At 40.9% G+C, this 18,979-nt stretch overlaps 1 protein-coding gene across 8 annotated transcripts in view; it reads right to left on the reverse strand.

Annotated features, from left to right (window-relative positions):
- Nucleotides 1-18,979, reverse strand: part of ift70 (intraflagellar transport 70) — an 80,508-nt gene that overhangs the window by 13,484 nt on the left and 48,045 nt on the right. For 5 of the 8 annotated variants that reach the window (XM_069906790.1, XM_069906785.1, XM_069906788.1 and 2 more), the window contains 5 exons: nucleotides 14,309-14,380; nucleotides 13,301-13,404; nucleotides 12,386-12,464; nucleotides 9,867-9,996; nucleotides 4,302-4,826 (listed from right to left, as the gene is read on the reverse strand). In XM_069906790.1, coding sequence (XP_069762891.1) covers nucleotides 4,690-4,826; nucleotides 9,867-9,996; nucleotides 12,386-12,464; nucleotides 13,301-13,404; nucleotides 14,309-14,380 — 522 coding nt within the window. In that variant the 3' untranslated portion in view covers nucleotides 4,302-4,689. Of the gene's footprint in view, nucleotides 1-4,301; nucleotides 4,827-9,280; nucleotides 9,366-9,866; nucleotides 9,997-12,385; nucleotides 12,465-13,300; nucleotides 13,405-14,308; nucleotides 14,381-18,979 lie in introns of those variants that run through there. The other 3 variants (XR_011347525.1, XR_011347524.1, XM_069906786.1) reach the window with 2 other exon arrangements.

An 18,979-nucleotide genomic window follows, 5' to 3' on the forward strand; every position in this document is an offset into this window, starting at 1 on the left:
AGGATTGTGACCACATGTGTTTCTCCGAGGTGCTTTGGTTTCCTGATGTTCCAAAGATGTGACATTTTTAGAACATAGAACAATACAGTACATTTAGGCCCTTTGGATCTCGATGTTGTGCCGACCCAGATACTCCTTTTAAAAAAAAAAAGTACTAAAGCCTCCCTTCCTCATAACCCTCTATTTTTCTTTCATCTATGTGTCTGTGTCTGTCTAAATGTCTCTTAAATGCCTCCACCATCCCTGGCAAGGCATTCCAGGCACCCACATCTCTGTAAAACAACTTAATTCTGATGTCTCTCCTAAACTTCTCTCCCTTAACTTTGTACATGTGTCCACTGGTGTTTGCTGATCCTGCCTCTATCAAGTCTCCTCTCATCCTACACTCCAAAGAAATAAGTCCTAGCTTTGCTAACCTTGCCTCAGAAGACTTGTTTCCCAATCCAGGGAACATCCTGGTAAATCTCCTCTGCACCCTCTCCATTGCTTCCACATCTTTCCTATTGACCAGAATTGAACACAATATTCTTAGTGTGGTCTTAACAGAGATTTGTAGAGTTGCAACATGACCTCTCTACTCCTGAATTAAATTCCCCCTATTGATGAAGCCTAGCATATCATAGGCCTTAACTATCCTACCAACCTGTGCGGTGACCTTGATGGATGTATGGATTTGAACTCCAAGGTCCCTCTGTTCATCCACACTCTTAAGTAACCTACCATTAACCCTCTCAGCCTTCTAGTTTGTCCTTCCAAAAAGAATCTCTTCACACTTATTCAGATTGAAATCCATCTGCTATTTTTCTGCCCAACCCTGCATCCTGTCTATAATCTTCGTAACCTTCGACAATTTTAAGCTCCATTCACAATTCCTCTAACCGCAAACTTATTGACCCATTCTTCCATCTTTTCGTCTAGGTCACTTATAAAAATCACTAGGGGTCCCAGAATAGATCCATGCAGTACTCCACTAGTCACTGACCTCCAGGCAGAATACTTTCCTTCCACTGCTACTCTCTGCTTTTCTTCCTACAAGCCAATTTTGTTATCCATACAGCCAAGGTTCCACTGATCCCATGCCTCATGATTTTTTGGATGAGTTTCTCATAGGGGACCTTGTCAAATGCCTTGCTAAAATCCATGTAAACCACATCTACTGCCCTACCCTTATCAATTTCTTTTGTTACCACTTAAAAAAAAACTCAATTAGACTTGTGAGGCACAACTTTCCCTTCACAAAGCCAGACTAACTGTCCTTGAGTAGACTGTACTTCTCCAAATGCTCGTAGATCCTATCATTAAGAATCCTTTCCATTAGTTTGCACACCACAGATGTCAGACTCACTGGTCTCTAATTCCCCAGACTCTCCCTTTTATCTTCTTTTATAAAACAAGGGGGACTAAATTTGCCAATCTCCAATCCTCCGTCATGTCCCCTGCAGCCAAAGAGGATTCAAAGATCCTCAGCTATCTCTTCTCTTGCTTCCCACAGCAGCCTGGGGAATATTGCGATTGGGCCTGGGGACATCAATCTTGGTGTTTTTAAGAAGATCGAACACTTCCTTAATCTCCACATTGTTCAGCACAAAGCCTGTTCAATTTTGATCTCACAATGATCAAGGTCCTCTTGTGAATACTGACAAAGTATTAATTGAGGACCTTCCCAATCTTCTCCACCTCCAAATACATGTTGCCTCCTTTATCCTTTAGTGGCCCCACCTTCATTCTCATCATCCTTTAGTTCTCCTTAATCCTACAGCCCAAGGCCTTCTCATGCCCACTTCAAGCTCTGTCCTTTCTTGAGCTTCCTGGCTACCATATTTCTCATGAGTCCTTCCTCCTTATATCTAATGTATGCTTCCTTCTTTCTCTTGATTAGTTGCCTGACTGATTTCATCAGCCATGGTTTCCTTTTCCTCCCATCTTTTCCTATCTTGAACTCTGTACATGGTCCCTAAACTTCTTTTACATTACTTATGTGCTTTCACCCTTTTTAAAAAAAAAGTTTCCAATTTATTCTCGCTAGTTCCTGCCATAGTTCCTGCCATTATCCCTCACAATTAGCCCTTCCCCAGTTAAGCATTTTCCATTTTGATTGTTTATATCCTTTTCCATAGCTATGTTGAAGCTAAGGGAGCTGTGGTCACTCTCACTTCAAACCCTCTAACTGGCTACATTTAGGTTTTGTCTCCTGCCTGTCCTTCCTCACCAACTCAGAGCAGAGCATCATGCTTTTGTCCTTCTACCCTAATTTCTGCAATCACATTCTCACCCCCCTGCTAAACTAGTTTAAACCTTCCCCAACAGTTTTAGCAAACCTGCCTTCCAGGATATTGGTCCCCCTCCAGTTCAGGTGCAGCCTGTCCTTTTTGTACAGGTCAGAGCTTCCCGAGAAGAGATCCCAATGATCCACATAATCTGAACCTCTGCTCCTGGCACCAACTCTTCAGCCACACATTCATCTGCCACATCTTCCTGTTCCTACCCTCTATGGCATGTGGCACAGGCAGCAATCCTGAGATTATCACCCTTGAGGTCCTGCTTTTTAATTTATTTCCTAACTCCCTTAATTCCCTCTTTAGGACCTCATCCCTACTCCTATCTATGTCATTGGTTCCCATGTGGACTACAACATCCAGCTGCTCCTCCTCGCCCCTCCAGAATACTGTGAATTTGATCATGGACATCAATAACCCTGGCACCTGGGAGGCAACATACCATCCAGGAGCCTTGATCTTGTTCACAGAACCTTCTATCTGCTCTCCTTCTTCCTCCCCTTCCCTTGAGCACAGACTAGCCTTTGTGCTGGAGACGTAACCACCTTGATTTGATATTGTTTTTCACCCCCTGCCCCCAGAATCTAAAACTTGTTGAGGAGGCTCTTTCTGCCTCTTCCCATTCCCTCTCCTGACAATCTTCTGATTTTTTTTTAGGGGTGACTGCCTTTCTGAAACTCCTGTCTGTCACTATCTCTGCCTCCCTCAAGATCCAAAGTTCATCCATCTCCAGTTCCTTAACTCAGTTTGTCAGGAGCTGCAGCTGGATGCACCTTTTGCAGATGTAGTCATCAGGAAAAAATGTGCTGTCCCTGACTTCCCACATCCTAAAAACAGAGCACTAGACTGCCCAAACTACTGCCTCCATTACCTATTCCTAGGTTAATTAAATTAATTGCAGAAACTTACTGGTATTACCTCTCTAGGAGTAAGCTCTTCCTCAGCCTCTTGAGCCAAAGCTTTAAGTTCCACTCCTATACTGGGCTACTCACACACTGACTGCTCCTCCTTAGCTATCCCTCCTTTTATTTGTCTCTACCAACTATCTCAATTACTCACTCCCACAAATTAACACTTTGCTTAACCTTTTGCCCTCTGCTCTTTTTGAACTGCCTAACACTCACCTCTCCTGTGATCCAAAAGCTTTGGTAGGTTAAATGACTATCTATGGTGCACCTGGGTGGTAGGGGAATAGAGGGTCCTTGAAAGAAAATGGGTTACAGGGAAGCCAGTATAGGAATGAATTAATCTGACAACTACCATGGACTAAGATGCCTTCTTCTGTATTATAAAGAAATGTGTATCTGGGATATCTGATGGGTCATTTTATGCATCTGAAAGGACTGAACTAAAATAGTTACCATCAATATTTCACTCTAATGAAACATGAAATAACTTCCAACAATCCCTTTTGCTTTTACTTTCCACCTTTTTTGACTGACAGAATACAAAGTCAATTTATATTAAAAAAAATTATTCAAGAGCCCAGGCTGTTTTATAGTAAAAGAATGAAAATTAATTTTCATCATTTAATTTTGTCTATAGATAGAATTTAAAGTTAAATAAAAATTTAAATTTAAAACAATAATTACAGGATTGAATTTCATGATTAAAGGATTATTATTTTACTGGGTCATATAGTTATCAAAAAAATGCTGCAGTTCTAGCAGACTAGATGGCAGAATAAGTTCTGATAGTTTATCAACTTGAATTGTTCTGGTTTTCTTCCAGACATTCCCTGACCTGATGACATTATTCAGCATTTTTATTTCAGATTTCTAGGATCTTCAAGTTTTTAAACTTTTCAGTGGCAGTTAAAATATGTTGATCATTTGTAATATTGTTTTCTCATTTGCTTCGGATCTTATCTTCTATCTATTTCAAACATTTCTTGCTGAATTTTATGGAAAGTTTTTAATGTTGGATTTTCTCTTGCTCTAGAAAATGACTTGGAAGTGCATTCTATGATGTGTGGAAATGTTACCATACCCAAATGTGAATTAAATGATGCAACATAACCATTGGTAGTTTTTACTGTTCCCTTTATTCAACAAAATATGAAATGCAAGGATAAGATTTTAGAAACAAGTTTTTAAATTTAAAAAAAAATTGCTATAGAAGTATCTTATACACACTCTTCTAGAAATACATGGGACAGTAAAGGTTTATAAAATCCTTTTTGGTTTTTCCAGAGTTTTTTTTTAAAGATATGGACAGATTTCAGAAATATTTTATAACTAGAGAGACAAAGCACATATTTGGAGCATTTGCAAAATATAAACAATATTGTCTGAAACTAAAATTAAACATTCTAATGAAAAAGGTTTAAAAACTCATGAACCAGATAAAAATTGTAAAATAAAATGGTTTACTACATCCAACAAGCAGTAATTTTAAAGAGGATAAGTACTTGTTAGCTATTCCATCCAATAATCTCATAAATGAGTGATTTCAAGAGCCGAGCCTGGTATGTAACGGTGTTCTTCCCTGTGTGCAGTCTTTGTTCCTCTAAGGGTTGCTCAATCACTGCCAGTACATTCTTGCCATAAACTAAATAGGTCAGAAATAAAAAAAAAGAATATTTTCACAACTATAGTGAAAGAAAACTGGTTTATAATGGTTTTCACATGCTTTGGATATCTCAATGATTCAATCAAATGAGTGTCTTTACTTCTGTAAAGTAAACTCAGCTGAACTATTTGGGTAAACCAACAAAGAAGGTTCAATTAAGTACTTGCTTTTTGCATATATTTAAAAAAAAAATACTCTGCACTCCTGAAAACCAATTGTGTAGTTAAGCTACTATGATCAATAAAATGAGGCAGGAAAATCTCGGGTTGAATTGCAGCAAATATCATCTGATTTTGAAAATGGGAAAAAGAGCATTTAAAGCTATTCAGATAATGAGAGAACAATGACGCGAATGAAGGAAGTTCTCTCAGGTGACATCATAATGGAAGGCACAGGTTAAGTGCTGAAATAGGAAAAAAAATGGCAGTGCTAGTGTAGACTTGCAGAGCAGGGAGTGAAGTCTCAGCACTCCCTGCGGGTCCAGCTGCCCAGTCCAACTGCCATAGGCTTTAAATAGCCTATTAAAGGAGTCAATGGTAACTTATTTTAAAATCATGTGACTGTGGGGTCTGGGCTTGAGATGGCAACACCTAAGAACGGCAGCACCCCAAAGGGGCTGTGGACTCCAGGGAAGCAGAGCATTGGTGCAGGGCACCAGAAACCTTTTAGGTTTGAGAAGAAGCAGAGGAGATGACCTATGGTGGTGGACCAGTGAGGGACTCTGAGGCTGAAGAATACACAGGCGCCGGGCTGTTGGTGACTTGAGGTGAGGAACCTACGTAAGCTGTGGGCTGCTGGCACCTATAATCAAAGTACTCACACCTAACGGCAGACTGCCGGAGAGTGGCTGAAGGGTATCAGGTGTGGGAACTGTGATGCGAGGGGGTGCCGGAAGCTTCCTGATTGTGTTGCTTCTGGAGCATGGGCTGATGGGGGTTTGGACTGAAAGTTGTATGGCTGCAGAGGCTGAAGGAGCACTGGAGATGATTCAATGGGCATTTGGTGATTCTGGAGGGGGTTTTGCTTCTCTCTGGCTGTAAGGAGTGCTGGCCAATCTCTGCTGATAGTAAATTTTTGTTTGCCTTATTTCAGGTAATATCACATTTTCTGTTTTATTATATAATAAAATAATCGAGTTTTAGTTGAAGACAAAATACAGCTGCCCCTTGAAAACTATAATCAATGAAGGAAAGGAACCAAGTGGACGATACAAGAAAAAATGCTCCTGTTCTTTCAAAGACTGATCCACTGCCTCACTTCCCCACAATTGGTTCCCCTTTAAAAATAACTCATGAATCTTTATCTTGTGTGAAGAGGTATTTCCTTCTATCTATTTTGGTTTGTTCAACATTAATGTTAAATCTGTGACCTAATTCTATCTCCTGGAAGCATGTGTAGTTGGCCTTCATTAACTGCAGGTTATTGCAGCTATCCAAGACCTTAGTTGGACCCCTCTTGGAATACTGTGTTCAGTTCTGGTGACCTCACTACAGGAAGAATGTGGATGCAACAGAGAGGGTGCAGAGGAGATTTGCAAGGATTCTGCCTGGATGGGCGAATCTTATTTATGAAGATGGGTTGAGTGAACTTGGTCTTGAAGTGACAGGATGAGGGGTGACCTGATAAAGGTGTCTGATGATGAGAGGCATTGATTGTGTGGATGGCGAGAGGTTTTATCCCAGAGCTGAAATGGCTAACACAAGGAGGCATAGTTTTAAGATGCTTGTGAATGTACAAAAAAAATGCAAGAGGCAAGTTTTTCCACATAGAGGTGGGTGAATGGAATGGGCTGCTGGCAAATGTGGTGGAGGCAGGTAAAGTAGGATTTTTTAAAGAGACTAGTAGATGGGTGCATGGAACTGAGAAAAATAGGGAAATTCTAGGCAGTTTGTCGAGTAGGTTATTAGATTGGCACAACATGTGGGCCGAAGGGCCGTACTATGCTTTAGATCTCTATGTTCTATCATTTTTATTTTGTCCTCTTCACTTTCATTGCTTAGGGGACAGCCCAAGCATCCCTGATTGATTCAGAATATTCTTAAATCTCAGGCACGCAAACATAAGTTTCTAGTTATTGTACCCTATGACTATTTCTAATTTCATAATTTGTGCACAATTATTCACAGATGCCTTTTTATTGCATTCCTTTCAAGATTATAATATTCAGTATGCAAGGTTCCTGTGAACATTTTGTATCAAAATGCAACCTTTCAGCGGCTCAAAGTAAATGGTGAGAATAAGATGTATGTGTTTCATAGTGTCCACCCATTGGGGAAATGGTGCGAGAAAACTGATGGAGCTGTGGGTGACAAGTCCTTGGGACTCGGTGAATTTTGTCCTAAAGCTTTTAAAAAGTCGAGTAAGAAACTAGATGTATTGCTTTTAATTTTCCAAAGGAGCAAAATGCAAGAGACTGCATATCAGTTGGCTTAACACCTCTTATAGTGGAAATGTTGGTGGTTATTTAAGATGTTATAGCAGGTCCTTCAGATAAATTGAAGGTAATCAGATAAATTTCAATAAAGGGAAATTTGTTTGACCAATTTATTGAGTAATTATGGATGAAGGGGAACAACTGGATGTACAATGCTTAGATTTCCATAGGGAATTTAAATCAGTGAAATGTCAAAGCTTTTTGTGGAAAATAAAAGCTTGTCTTGGAGATGGTAACACATTGGCATGGATAGATGATTGCCTGGATATCAAGAAAAAGTTTTGGCATTAACAAAACTTATCCTGGTTGGGAAGGGATTATGTGGTGTGCCACAGGTATCGGAACTTTGGCCCCAATTTGCTGATGAAACACATGCGGGGGAAATGAAGTTGCAAAGAGAGCATAAGGGAACTGCAAAAATATAAATTACAAACCAGTGTCAAATGATGTGGGGGAAAATGCAAAATTGCCCATCTTAGCAGAAAAAATATTGTAGCATGTCATTCAAATGGTAGAAGATTGTCGAATTCTGGAATAGTTATTTAGATGTCCTAATTTGCAGTTCCATCAAGTGAGGGTTGATAGAGCAAGTTTTCTCTCTTTGTCTTTAGTACAATTCTGAGCATTGAAATGATGGCAAACAGTGGTATGAAGGAGAAAGTAGAATTGGTGGACAATTGCTTAGTGGAGCAGCTGATGGTGCTACCACCTTTTAGGCCCAGTGACCCGAGTTTGAATCCAAGCTGCAGTGCTGCCTACACAAGGGTTCTTGATAGGTGTTGCAGGAATTGCTCAAAGAGCCCACACAGACTCTATAGTGTGAATTGTCTCCATCTGCATCATGAGCAAAAGAGTACGACATGGGTCCTCTCAATGAAAGAATGTAGTTTGTGGTAACCCACAATATTCTGTACTGGGGCAAAAAACAATTAACCATTTTTTGTTATAAGAATCAGAATTTGTTGTCATGTACAGTCACAAAATGTATTGTTTTGCAGCAAATATTGCTATAAATGACATTTCAAAATAAATAAATGGTGCAAGAAAAATAGGACAAATTGAAGCAGTGTCTGTGGTTCATTTGTCCATTCAGGAATCTGACGGCAGCGGGGAAGCTGTACTTGTGCCACTGGATGCTCGTGCTCAGGCTCCTGTACCTTTTTCCCTATGGTAGCAGAGTGAAGAGGGCGTGGCCTGCGTGTGGGGGTTCTTGAGGATAGAAGCTGGTTTCTTAAGATATTGCCTCTTGTAGATGTCCTGGATAGAGTGAATTTTGGTGCCCACAATGTCACTAGCCAAGTTAACAACTCTGGAGTTTTTTTCCTGTCTTATGCATTGACATATTAATTCCAGACAGTGATGTAACCAGAAAAAATGCTCTCCACGGTTCAGCTGTACAAATTTTCTATTCTCTGGTGACTTACCAAATCTTCTCAAACTCCTCATTAAGTATAATCACTGGTGAGCCCTCTTCCTGATTGTATCGACATGGAGGCCCCAGGACAGATACTCAGATATTGACACCTGGGAATTTGAAGTTCTTGACCTTCTCTACTGTTCACCACACCCCTCTCCCCCACCCCAGATGAGGGCTGGTTCGTGTAATCCTGATCTCCTCCTGAAGTCCACAATCAGCTGCTTGGTTTTGCTAACATTAAGTGCAATGTTGTTGTGACACTTTTCAACTAGTCGATCTATCTCCCTCCTATACTCTTCCTCATTGCTGATGTGTCTACGATGATGGTTAGTAAACAATTCAATCAAGCTTTCCAACAGAAAGACGTGTTTGTGAGCATGGAAGATTAAGTTGCAAAGAAATGTTCACAGGAAAAAAATGAGTAAAAGTGTTGCAAATATATTTCAATACATGAAAATGAAATCAGTTTTTGTATTACAAAGCAACTCAGATACATGTATGTAATCATTAAATTGTTTTGGGCAGTTTTTGAAAATAATCAAAAGAATAAAGAAAGCTGGCTTTTAAGTTTGATCATCATACCATTTTGACTTTGAAGGGAGTGTATCCTTTCCTCTAATTGGTTCTTGGATTCCAATAGGTACATTTTGAGGAATGATTATTCCACCTATTGTATTCATGGAGAACTAAATTAATAGAGAAACGAGGACTGAGGACTAAATTAAATATTGAAATCAGATTTATCAGGAACTAAGTTCCACATGCAGAGTTGGTGGAACAGTTATTGATATCAGGTCAAATGGTCATTTTAGCTCTGACAGATTTTCTTTGTTGACTTTTAAGGGATGTGGGGAAAGGGAGGGTGGAGGAATTCAGCTGGAGATCACCTATGGTTTCAGTAAAAGGCTTTAGGACAAAATTATCTGCTCTCTTATCAATTGAACAGGTCATGTGCAGTGATAATTGGTTAATCAGATCTGTCATTTTGATCTTTATAAAAATATATTCTCACTTAGACTTCTTGTCTATTAAGTTATTTCGGAGAAAATTTAGTCCCCAACCTGTTTAAAAATGCATTTCTTTAATATAAAGAATTTTCAAAATTATATATTTTGTTAATTTTCTGGTTTGTGTATTTTAGATTTTAAACAATATTTCAAGTACTTACTTTCACAGTGTTCAAGGAACTGAATACATTCCTGGATAACTGTATCCCTTGGCATAATCATGTGTTTTGCCATATTTTCCAGTAAAGACAAGAAGCACCGTTTGGCATAATACCAAGTATCTGTTCCAAGCTGGAAATGAAAAAAGTGAACTTTAAAAGTTTGGGAGTCAATTTCATTAAGATATATTAATATTTACTTTCTACATTTGTCAATAATTGTCAAATTTAAAAAAAACTTTATTTTTCTTCTGATGCAAGCTTTAATGAAATAGCTCCCTGTCCCCAAATTCAAACAGAACATAGAATGACCTGCAAGGCCACTAACTGTCAACAATATTACACCTGAAATTGTCAGGTGCACAGGAAGAAATGACACAAGAATTGACAAGAACAGGCAATGAACTGCTAGTTGATCACATGAACTTAATTTAATCCCTCACAAAGAAATTCTGATTAGGTTTTTGCCAAATCGGAGTATACTTCACATAATTAATTACAAATACAATATGCATGCTGGCATAGATAAAATGAGTGCTTTCCCAATGTTCTGTTAATATAGCAGATTTGCATTGGGTGAAATCTTCCAATATAACAATGTGTTAATCTATAAATCAGCAATGTTGCAAATCTGCAGAATTTTAGTTAATTTATGCAGCTCACCAATAACAATTCACCTTTTCCCTACTGTTTAATCTAAAGTATTTGTTGGATTTCTACAAGTAAACTTGCTACAGAAAATTAGGGGCTTTAAAAAATACAAAAGCACTCTTAAATGTTGGATAATCAATTGAGATCCAATTGATCAATTCCAGCTATGAAGGAGTCGATTTAAACTTTTTGAGCATTATTTTGCATGCTTAAAATATTTGTAGAGGTTAAAGAATTGGATTTAAACATTTTATCTTGGCTCTTTTTTCTCTTCAATTTTATCTCTTTTTCTGTTCTTGATTTGGTTCCCATACACCATTATAATTCATCGTCCTCAATTATTCTTGTTTCTTTCTCAGTCCTTCAATTTTATTGGATGAAGATTTAAAATTGATCCTATTGTTCCTAGAAACATTATTGTCACTGTCAATGCCACTAACAGAACACAGTTCCCACAAGAAGTGAAAAACACTAACCAAAAGGATTTAACTCAGTGTGTTTTAAGTTCTAATCAGTGAATGTTCATCAGTTTCAATATCATAACAAAAAAAGTGTTAAGTTACTCTGTAATTTCTGCAGTGATGGCTGGCAAACCTGAAGCTTTCCAAGTGGTTTACAGAAGCAGTGGATACAAGTTGTATCCCTGAATATTTATTGCCCAAGTACATTGTGATTTGTGGACATTGTAAGCAAATTCTAATACTGTAAATACTTGGCTTAACACGGTGATTTTAAACATCAATTTGAATGCCAGTATTGATTGTTAAAAAGTTCACAATTAAATCACTTTATAGACTATTAATACCATCTGAAGTTGTTTAATATGACAAAGAAAATTGTACAGTCTTCACTGATACAAGATGCCATGGAAGAAGTTGGTGCATATATTTAAGGTCCATAGTGCTTAAGGTAGTGTTAGTATGGATTGAAAAGTGGCCAAGTAAAGGGAGTTGGATTATGTGGGTCTTTAACACGATGGAAGGATTTAACTAGTGGAGAACACCAAGCAGGAGTTCTTAGCCCTTATTTATTACTATTTATATAAATGATTTCAAAAATGAAGAGGCTAAATGTAAGGCATTCATGTTTGCTAAGACTTAAAAGCAGGTTGTAACTCTATAGAGGTATATGGAAAGATGGAATGAATGGGTAAATCTTGGTAAAGAATTCTCTGAGGGGAAGTAAGAGGCCATGCACGTTGATGGCTGGAATCAAAAGGCAAATCATTATTTCAATAGAGAAGTTGTAAATGGATGAAGTATAGAGGGCTCCAGGTGATATGGTGCATGGATCACAAAATGTTGCCAAACAGCAGCAGTAAGTAGAAACTATTGGCTTTTATTCAAAGGGTTTGGAGTTTAGAAATAGGAAGGTTTTGTTACACCTTGTTGCACCACACCTTGAATACAGTATTATAACCTAGAAAAGCATTTAACTGCACTGAAGACAGTCCAATAAAGATTGATTTAAAAAAAAAAAGGCACATCAAGTGAGGATTAGCAGGTTGAAGGCACTGTCCTGTTTGTAGTTCAGAAGAATGAGGGATGACATTACAGAGACATACAAGATTCTGAGGAGGCATGACAGGGTGGATGGTCAAATGTATTCCCTGTTTTGAAAGAGGGATCTGTTTATGTTAATAGATTGGCCATTAAAATAGGTGCTTAGAAATGTATTTTTTGAATTCTGTACCCCAGAGAGTTGTGGAGGTCAGGTCATTTGAAGAGCTTAAAGTGGAAGTACGTACATTTCTGAAAGATTGGTGAATGAAGGGCTCTGGAGAACTGGCATATGACTGAGATCAGCTAGAGGAAGGCTTGTGGGGCCTGGTAGCCTACTCTTTTTTTTGTGGTATCTTTGTTTTTTCTTACCTTTTTGTTGTATGGTTCCAAGCTCTTTATTACTCTTGAAATTCCAAATTCATAATTTCCTTTAGCACAGTACAAAGTCCTGAGAAAATTATGAAAGTTAAAACTCTGTATAAAAATTATAAAGCATTATCAGCAGAAGTTAAGATGGGTGTTTTTTTAATCACTTTTTGTCTCAATATATTGAAGATACTTTGGAGAACTTGCTTTAGAATTTGGTTTTGAGTGGACAAAGGCCATGTCAGTAAACAACAAATGCCCATGAAAAATCTAAAGCAGCCTTTTTTGTACCCTTTGATTCACTACCACTTATCAAGGTTTAATGTAGACAAACGCCATTGGCTAATGTGGCCTGAAACAATTTTCTGAACATACCATGAATTCACTCATTATTCAAGCACCACACCAACCTCAGTTACTTTTCCTAAGAAAATCAACTAGCCTGATAAGAGTGAGCATTCACCTATCAAGGGCCCACCAAAATTCATTTAAAACCCCATAGCAATCTCACCATTCAGTCCACCGCACGTTAGAAGCCCAATAGTTCAGCATCTTGGAATTATGCCTGTGCTGGACGGGCAGATATTTTGGACTATTGAATTTTGAGCCTCATAATCTCAAAGCAGTTTGAATTCACTTTCTTTCAAACAACCACAGAACAGTACAATACATTCTTCAGTGAACCAGGTAAGTTTAAAGAGTGCAGAAAACGAGCCCCTGGCATGTTTAAAGGAATTACAGAAAACCTCACTTGGTGAGTCAAATGCTGAACTATTGGGATTTCTAAACAATTAGTGGATTATCACAGATCTAATGTATTAGTTATTCCTTTTGGGATGCAGACCTCTATTTACACTGTAAATCTAATTATGTAACTCTTGTATTTAATCTGTCAATATCGAATGAGCTATTACCTACCCTATTACAAGATTAACAATGCAGAGATGATAATTTTTTTTATCGGGGTCATCATATGCCAGTTGCTCCTCTTCCTTTTCAATTTTCCTCATCAATTCTTCTGCCTGTCAATGGAGATACAAAATCCCATATTAGTCAAACTGTCACTGAAAAATATTTGTTAAAAAGGAATGAATTAAAATAAAATTGAAGTGAATTTCAAATAGATATTAGAACAACATAAATGTTACAATATGGAAGTACATAGAAAATAAGTATTAAAACACAATTTTACAGAATATCACCCATTAGCATTGCTCAGTTTTATGTTCATCATTACCTAGTAATTAGAACTGGTAATGGTAATTTTCACTATTTTACAGATGAAATATTCACCAATTTGCATTTGTTACAAATGCTGGAAATACTCAAAAGGTCAGGCAGATATGTTGGAGAGAAACAGAATCAACATTTTTGGTCATGAATGGGAAACGATAGTGTCTTTGATAGAGCAAAAATCAGGAAAATATGGATGGTACAGTCTGGTGTCAACTGAGAGAGTTTGAATAGGCTTGTTTAGGGCTTGCTAATCTCCGAAGAGGAGGTGTAAATAGAGAAAAGGTATGCAAAAATGGTGAGATACAGAACACAAAAGTTGCTGGAAATGTGAAATAAATAAAAATCCTGGGAAAACCCAGCAGGTCAAGTAGCATTTATGGGGAGAGATACTGGTCAGAGATTAAAATTCTACAGGGCACATCAGACCTGAGCAATATCCACAGTATTTATGGAACATCATATGAACATTGCCAACTTATTAAAGCGTTGCTTTGGAAATTGTGCGGCTGGTTTGCAAAGTTGCATTGCAAAACTCAATTTGACCATTAAGGGAAGGAGAAAACTTTGTGTGTATGCACGCGCCCACATGATGGCAAGTTAAGAAGTAGCCATTTAAAATAGTTCTATTCATACTATATGGCAAACATTCTATTATTCCATAGATCACCCATCAATGTACAGTTTCCTCACCTCCTCATTTTGACTGGTCATTATATAGGAAACACAGAGATTTGCAAGGACAATGGCACTCACGTTTAAGATCTGAAAGTAGAGTAAAATCCATTGTAAACACATAGCCACACAACAGGAGCAATTCATAGAAAATAAAGGTTGGCTGAATCTCAAAATTAAAACAAATAAACCGCCACTTCAATGAACCACCCAGGCACTTAAACATTGTAATTAAATTAAAATACATGTAATGATTTTAATATATTCTTAGCCAATACACAATGTGCAAATGTTTATATCTTTCATTCTTTACATTTAAAAATTGCTTCCATAAGTAAAGTCTCAGTTAAAAATATTAACAAAATGTTCACCAATAGTATTATTTTGTTCATGTATAAGATGCAATCTGAGAATTTACTTCAGTGATCAAGGGTTTGACCAAGTAATGAGAAAGTATAAACCTGGAGCAAGCAACTTCAGAAACAAAAACAATCTCAAATTAGAGGAGGAATTTTCTTAGTTGAAAAATTCAAAGAAGCATTTGTCATATATATATATATATAATATATATATATATATATATATATATATAAAATTGTAAAATGAATAAACACAAATAATAGGAAAGGTGCTCTAAAATAATTCAGTTGATTGTGATATTAGTTTTCTTGAAATGATATCTCATCTTTGTGTTGTGGGTAGTTGGGAGCAGAATGGTGATCAAAGATCTTGGTTTAGTACAGGTTGGTGTTAAACATCCTTGTGTTACAATATGACTTAAATATTAGCAACAGTTCAGACTGACATCTTAATGTGCAATGGGATGGAAATACATCTTTAATTTATTGGCCATAATCAAGAAAGCTACTGCTAGTGTACTACTTTGAAGTTAACCTCTGATCAAATATCTTAATAGCGAGTCTTACTCTGGAGTACTTCAGTTTAAATTGGGCCATGTAATTCTCAACAAGAGACGACAGAAGCAAAAACCATTGACATAAATTTTGAATAAAAAACAAAATGACTAAAGTAAAAGAAAGGAACATTGGCTCCAAGTGAAGAGCCTGCACTATTATAGCAACAATAATTTGAACAGCGATATAATTTGTATTGCGATATACTTCATTGCTAATTGAACATTACTACACATATTAAATCAAATGGGTGAAAAATGAAGTTCCAGCTGTTGTAAGAATTGATTTTAGATTTAAAAACCTTAATAACCTTTATAAAGCTCTATTTGGAAAATAATCCAAATGAACTCACAAAAAATATCACATTTAAAACATTGAACTGGGAGGAACACCTAAAAACTTTCCACAGCTGACAGGCATAAAGATCATCATGTACCCCTTAAGAGCTAAAGAATAGAAGAATAGCAGATAATAATTACTGCATGGGGAGTGAGGGGGTTGGGGTATTTCATAGAAAACTGTGTCACATCTATCTGCATGAATCAGGAAATGCATTGAAAAAAATTGTGGTAGTGTAGCGGCAGCTACACTGTTCCTGCAATTATACACGCAACCAGACGGGTTGAGCTCAGTGAGCAGACTAGTTGATTTCAGGCTGATGGGCTGCACTTATACTCCCAGCCCGGACTTGGCTGAGAACCGCATTGGAGGGCGTTGCCGTCATCCAGGCGCCACGTGGTCCCCAAGCGCAGGTTTCTGAGCCCCGAACTGACCCCCGACGACGCCATTTTGGCCGGCTGCTCCGCTGCGTGGCTAACAAGCGGGGCTGGTTCGCCTGCCTTGTGGTGAGCCGCCACACAGCCGCCCCCCCCCCCCGAACCGGCGCCAAGGTCCTTTTTTGCCGGGCGGCTATGCTTCTTGGGATGGGCAACGACCACGGTCTCAGTGGGATCGAGGGGCGCTGGCTTCAGCCTGTCCATGGTAAACAGCACATGCCTGCCGCCAAGTCCAGCGTGAATGTCGAGCCGTAACACCGTATAACCCTGTATGGCCCCTCGTACTGTCGGTGCAGGGGTGCCACAGTTGGGCTGTGCTGAATAAAAACGAACTCTGCGGAAAGCAGCTCGCCAGGATCGTGAGTCGGGCAGCTGCCATGCCTGGGTGGCAGTTGGAGTTTGAAGGAGTCCAAGCGTGCCCTGAGGTGAGGAAGTAGTTTATGCGGCGACCGCTGGGGATTGTGAAGTGCGTTGACGAACTCACCAGGTTGTGCCAGCGGCATACCGTAGACCAGCTCAGGTGATGACGCCTGCAGATCTTCCTTGGGAGTGGAGTAAATGCCCAGGAGCACCCAAGGCAGTTCGTCCATCCAGTTGGGACTGGTGAGGTGGGCCAAGAGCGCCAACTTAATGTGGTGGTGCAGACGTTCGAACAGTCCATTGGCCTGCAGGTGGTAGGCCGTGGTGCGGTGTTGCTGTATCCCAACCTGTTGGTGAGCTGTGCCCAGAGCGCAGATGTGAACTTGGCACCCTGATCGCTGGTGAAGTGAGTTGGGATGCCAAACCGGGCGACCCAACCATGCAACAGGGCTTAGGAGCAGGAATCGGTGGAGGCGTCTGGCATCGGGATCAGCTCGGGCCAGCGAGTGGTGCGGTCCACCACTGTAAACAGGTAACGGTTGCCCCAGAAAATGGGTAAGGGCCCGACAATTTCCACGTGAAAGTGCCTGAACCGTTCCCAGATGTGCTCGAACTCCGAACTCCTGGTATGCCTGTGCACCTTGGACATCTGACAATGGGTGCATGTTCTGGCCCAGCCCGCGATCTGCTTCCGCAGCCCATGCCATATGAACCGTTCTGCCACCATCCGGACCGTGGACCTGATGGATGGATGTGAAAGGGCATGGATGTGACGGAAGACCTGCCTGTGCCACTGCTGCGGAACCACTGGCCATGGGGTGCCCAAGGAGACATCGCTCAGGATGGTGCCTTTGCTGCTCGGCGTTGGGAAGTCTCAGAACCGCAGGCCGGTGATGGCGGTCTTGAAGGCCCTTATCTCCTCATCAGCTTCCTGGTCCTGGATGAGCTGCTCGAAGTTGAGGCTGGGCGTCAGCGCGCAGATGGCCGGTCGCGAGAGTGCATCGGCAACCACATTGTCCTTCCCTGCCTTGTTGCGAATGTCGGTGGTAAACTCCGACACGAAGGAGAGGTAATGCTGCTGGCGGGCCGACCAGGGATCCTTTGCCATCACGAGTGTCTGGGTGAGGGGTTTGTGGTCGGTGAAAATGGTAAAAGTCCTCCCCTCCAAAAAATAGCAGAAATGCCGCACCGCCAGGTACATGCCCAGTAACTCGCAGTCGAAGGCACTATACTTGCGTTCCGGTGGGCGGAGCAGGTGGCTGAAGAATGCCAGCGGCTTCCAATGCCCATTCACCTGCTGCTCCAGGATGGCACTGACGGATGTGGCAAAGGCATCGACAGAGAGTGCGATATGCGGGTTGGGGTGCGGGTGGGCGAGCATGGCGGCCTTCATGAGGGCGTTCTTGGTGACCTCAAATGCTGTGCAGGCTTCTGGGTTCCAAGCGAGTATCTTGTGCTTGGCTGCGATGAGGGCAAACAGCGGCTGGATGATGCGTGCAGCTCCTGGGACGAAGCGGTTGTGAAAGTTGACCATACCCGTGAACTCCTGCAGCCCCTTGAGGCTGTTCGGGCGTGGGAACTCCCTGATGGTGGAATGATGTTATGTTCCAGGAACTGCATGGACTCTTTACCGAACTGGCACTTGGCTGGGTTGACGGTAAGGCCAAAGTCGGCCAGCCGGGAGAAAAGGGCACGTATGTGGGCCTTGTGTGGCGCCCGGTCTTTGCTGGTGACAAGGATGTCATCCAAATAAATAAAGACGAAATCCAAGTCCCTGCCCAGAGAGTCCATGAGGCGTTGGAAGGTCTGAGCGGCATTCTCAAGCCCAAATATCATGCGCAGGAATTCGAACAGGCCAAAGGGGGTGATGATGGCTGTCTTGGGTATGTCCTCAGGGTGCTCAGGATATCTGGTGATATCTGTGCACCAGGTCAACCTTGGAGAAGTCCCTCGCACCGTGCAGGTTGGCCATAAAGTCATGGATGTGAGGGATGGAGTAACTGTCAGGAACGGTTGCCTCGTTGAGCCGTCTATAGTCTCCGCGGGACGCCAGCTGTTGGAAGCTTTCAGGACCTGGTGGAGCGGCGAGGCCCATGGAATGATCCCCAGCTCCAACAGGTGCGAAAACTTCTCCTTTGCTACCTGGAGCTTGTCATGCGGGAGCCTGCGTGCCTTGCCGTGAACCGGTGGGCCCTGGTGGGGAAGTGGTGGAACACCCCATGGTGCAGCGAGGCAGCGAAGAACTGTGGCTTGAGGAGTGTCGGGAACTCGTCCAGGATCTGCTGGAACTTGTCTCTGGGCATGCTGATCATGCCCATCTGCGGTTGCTCCGAGCGGGAGGCGTCCACCAGGCGCCTACCTCAAATGTCCACCAGAAACCTGTGTGCGAGGAGTAAGTCTGCACCTAGGATGGCAGTTGGAAGGGATGAGATGGTGAACCTCCATGCGAAATTCTGTTGGCTGATCTGGAAGGGGACTGTCTTGTCTCCATACGTCCGGATTGCCATTGCGTTGGCCGCACAGAGGGGAGGTCCACGAGGTCAGTTCCTGAATTCAATGGCTGTGGCCAGTATGACACTGATCTGGGCTCCAGTGTCAACGAGGAACCGCTGGCCACTGACCGAGTCCCGCAGGTAGAG

This window comes from Narcine bancroftii, chromosome 12 (assembly GCF_036971445.1).
Source record: "Narcine bancroftii isolate sNarBan1 chromosome 12, sNarBan1.hap1, whole genome shotgun sequence".
NCBI classification, from domain to species: domain Eukaryota; kingdom Metazoa; phylum Chordata; class Chondrichthyes; order Torpediniformes; family Narcinidae; genus Narcine; species Narcine bancroftii.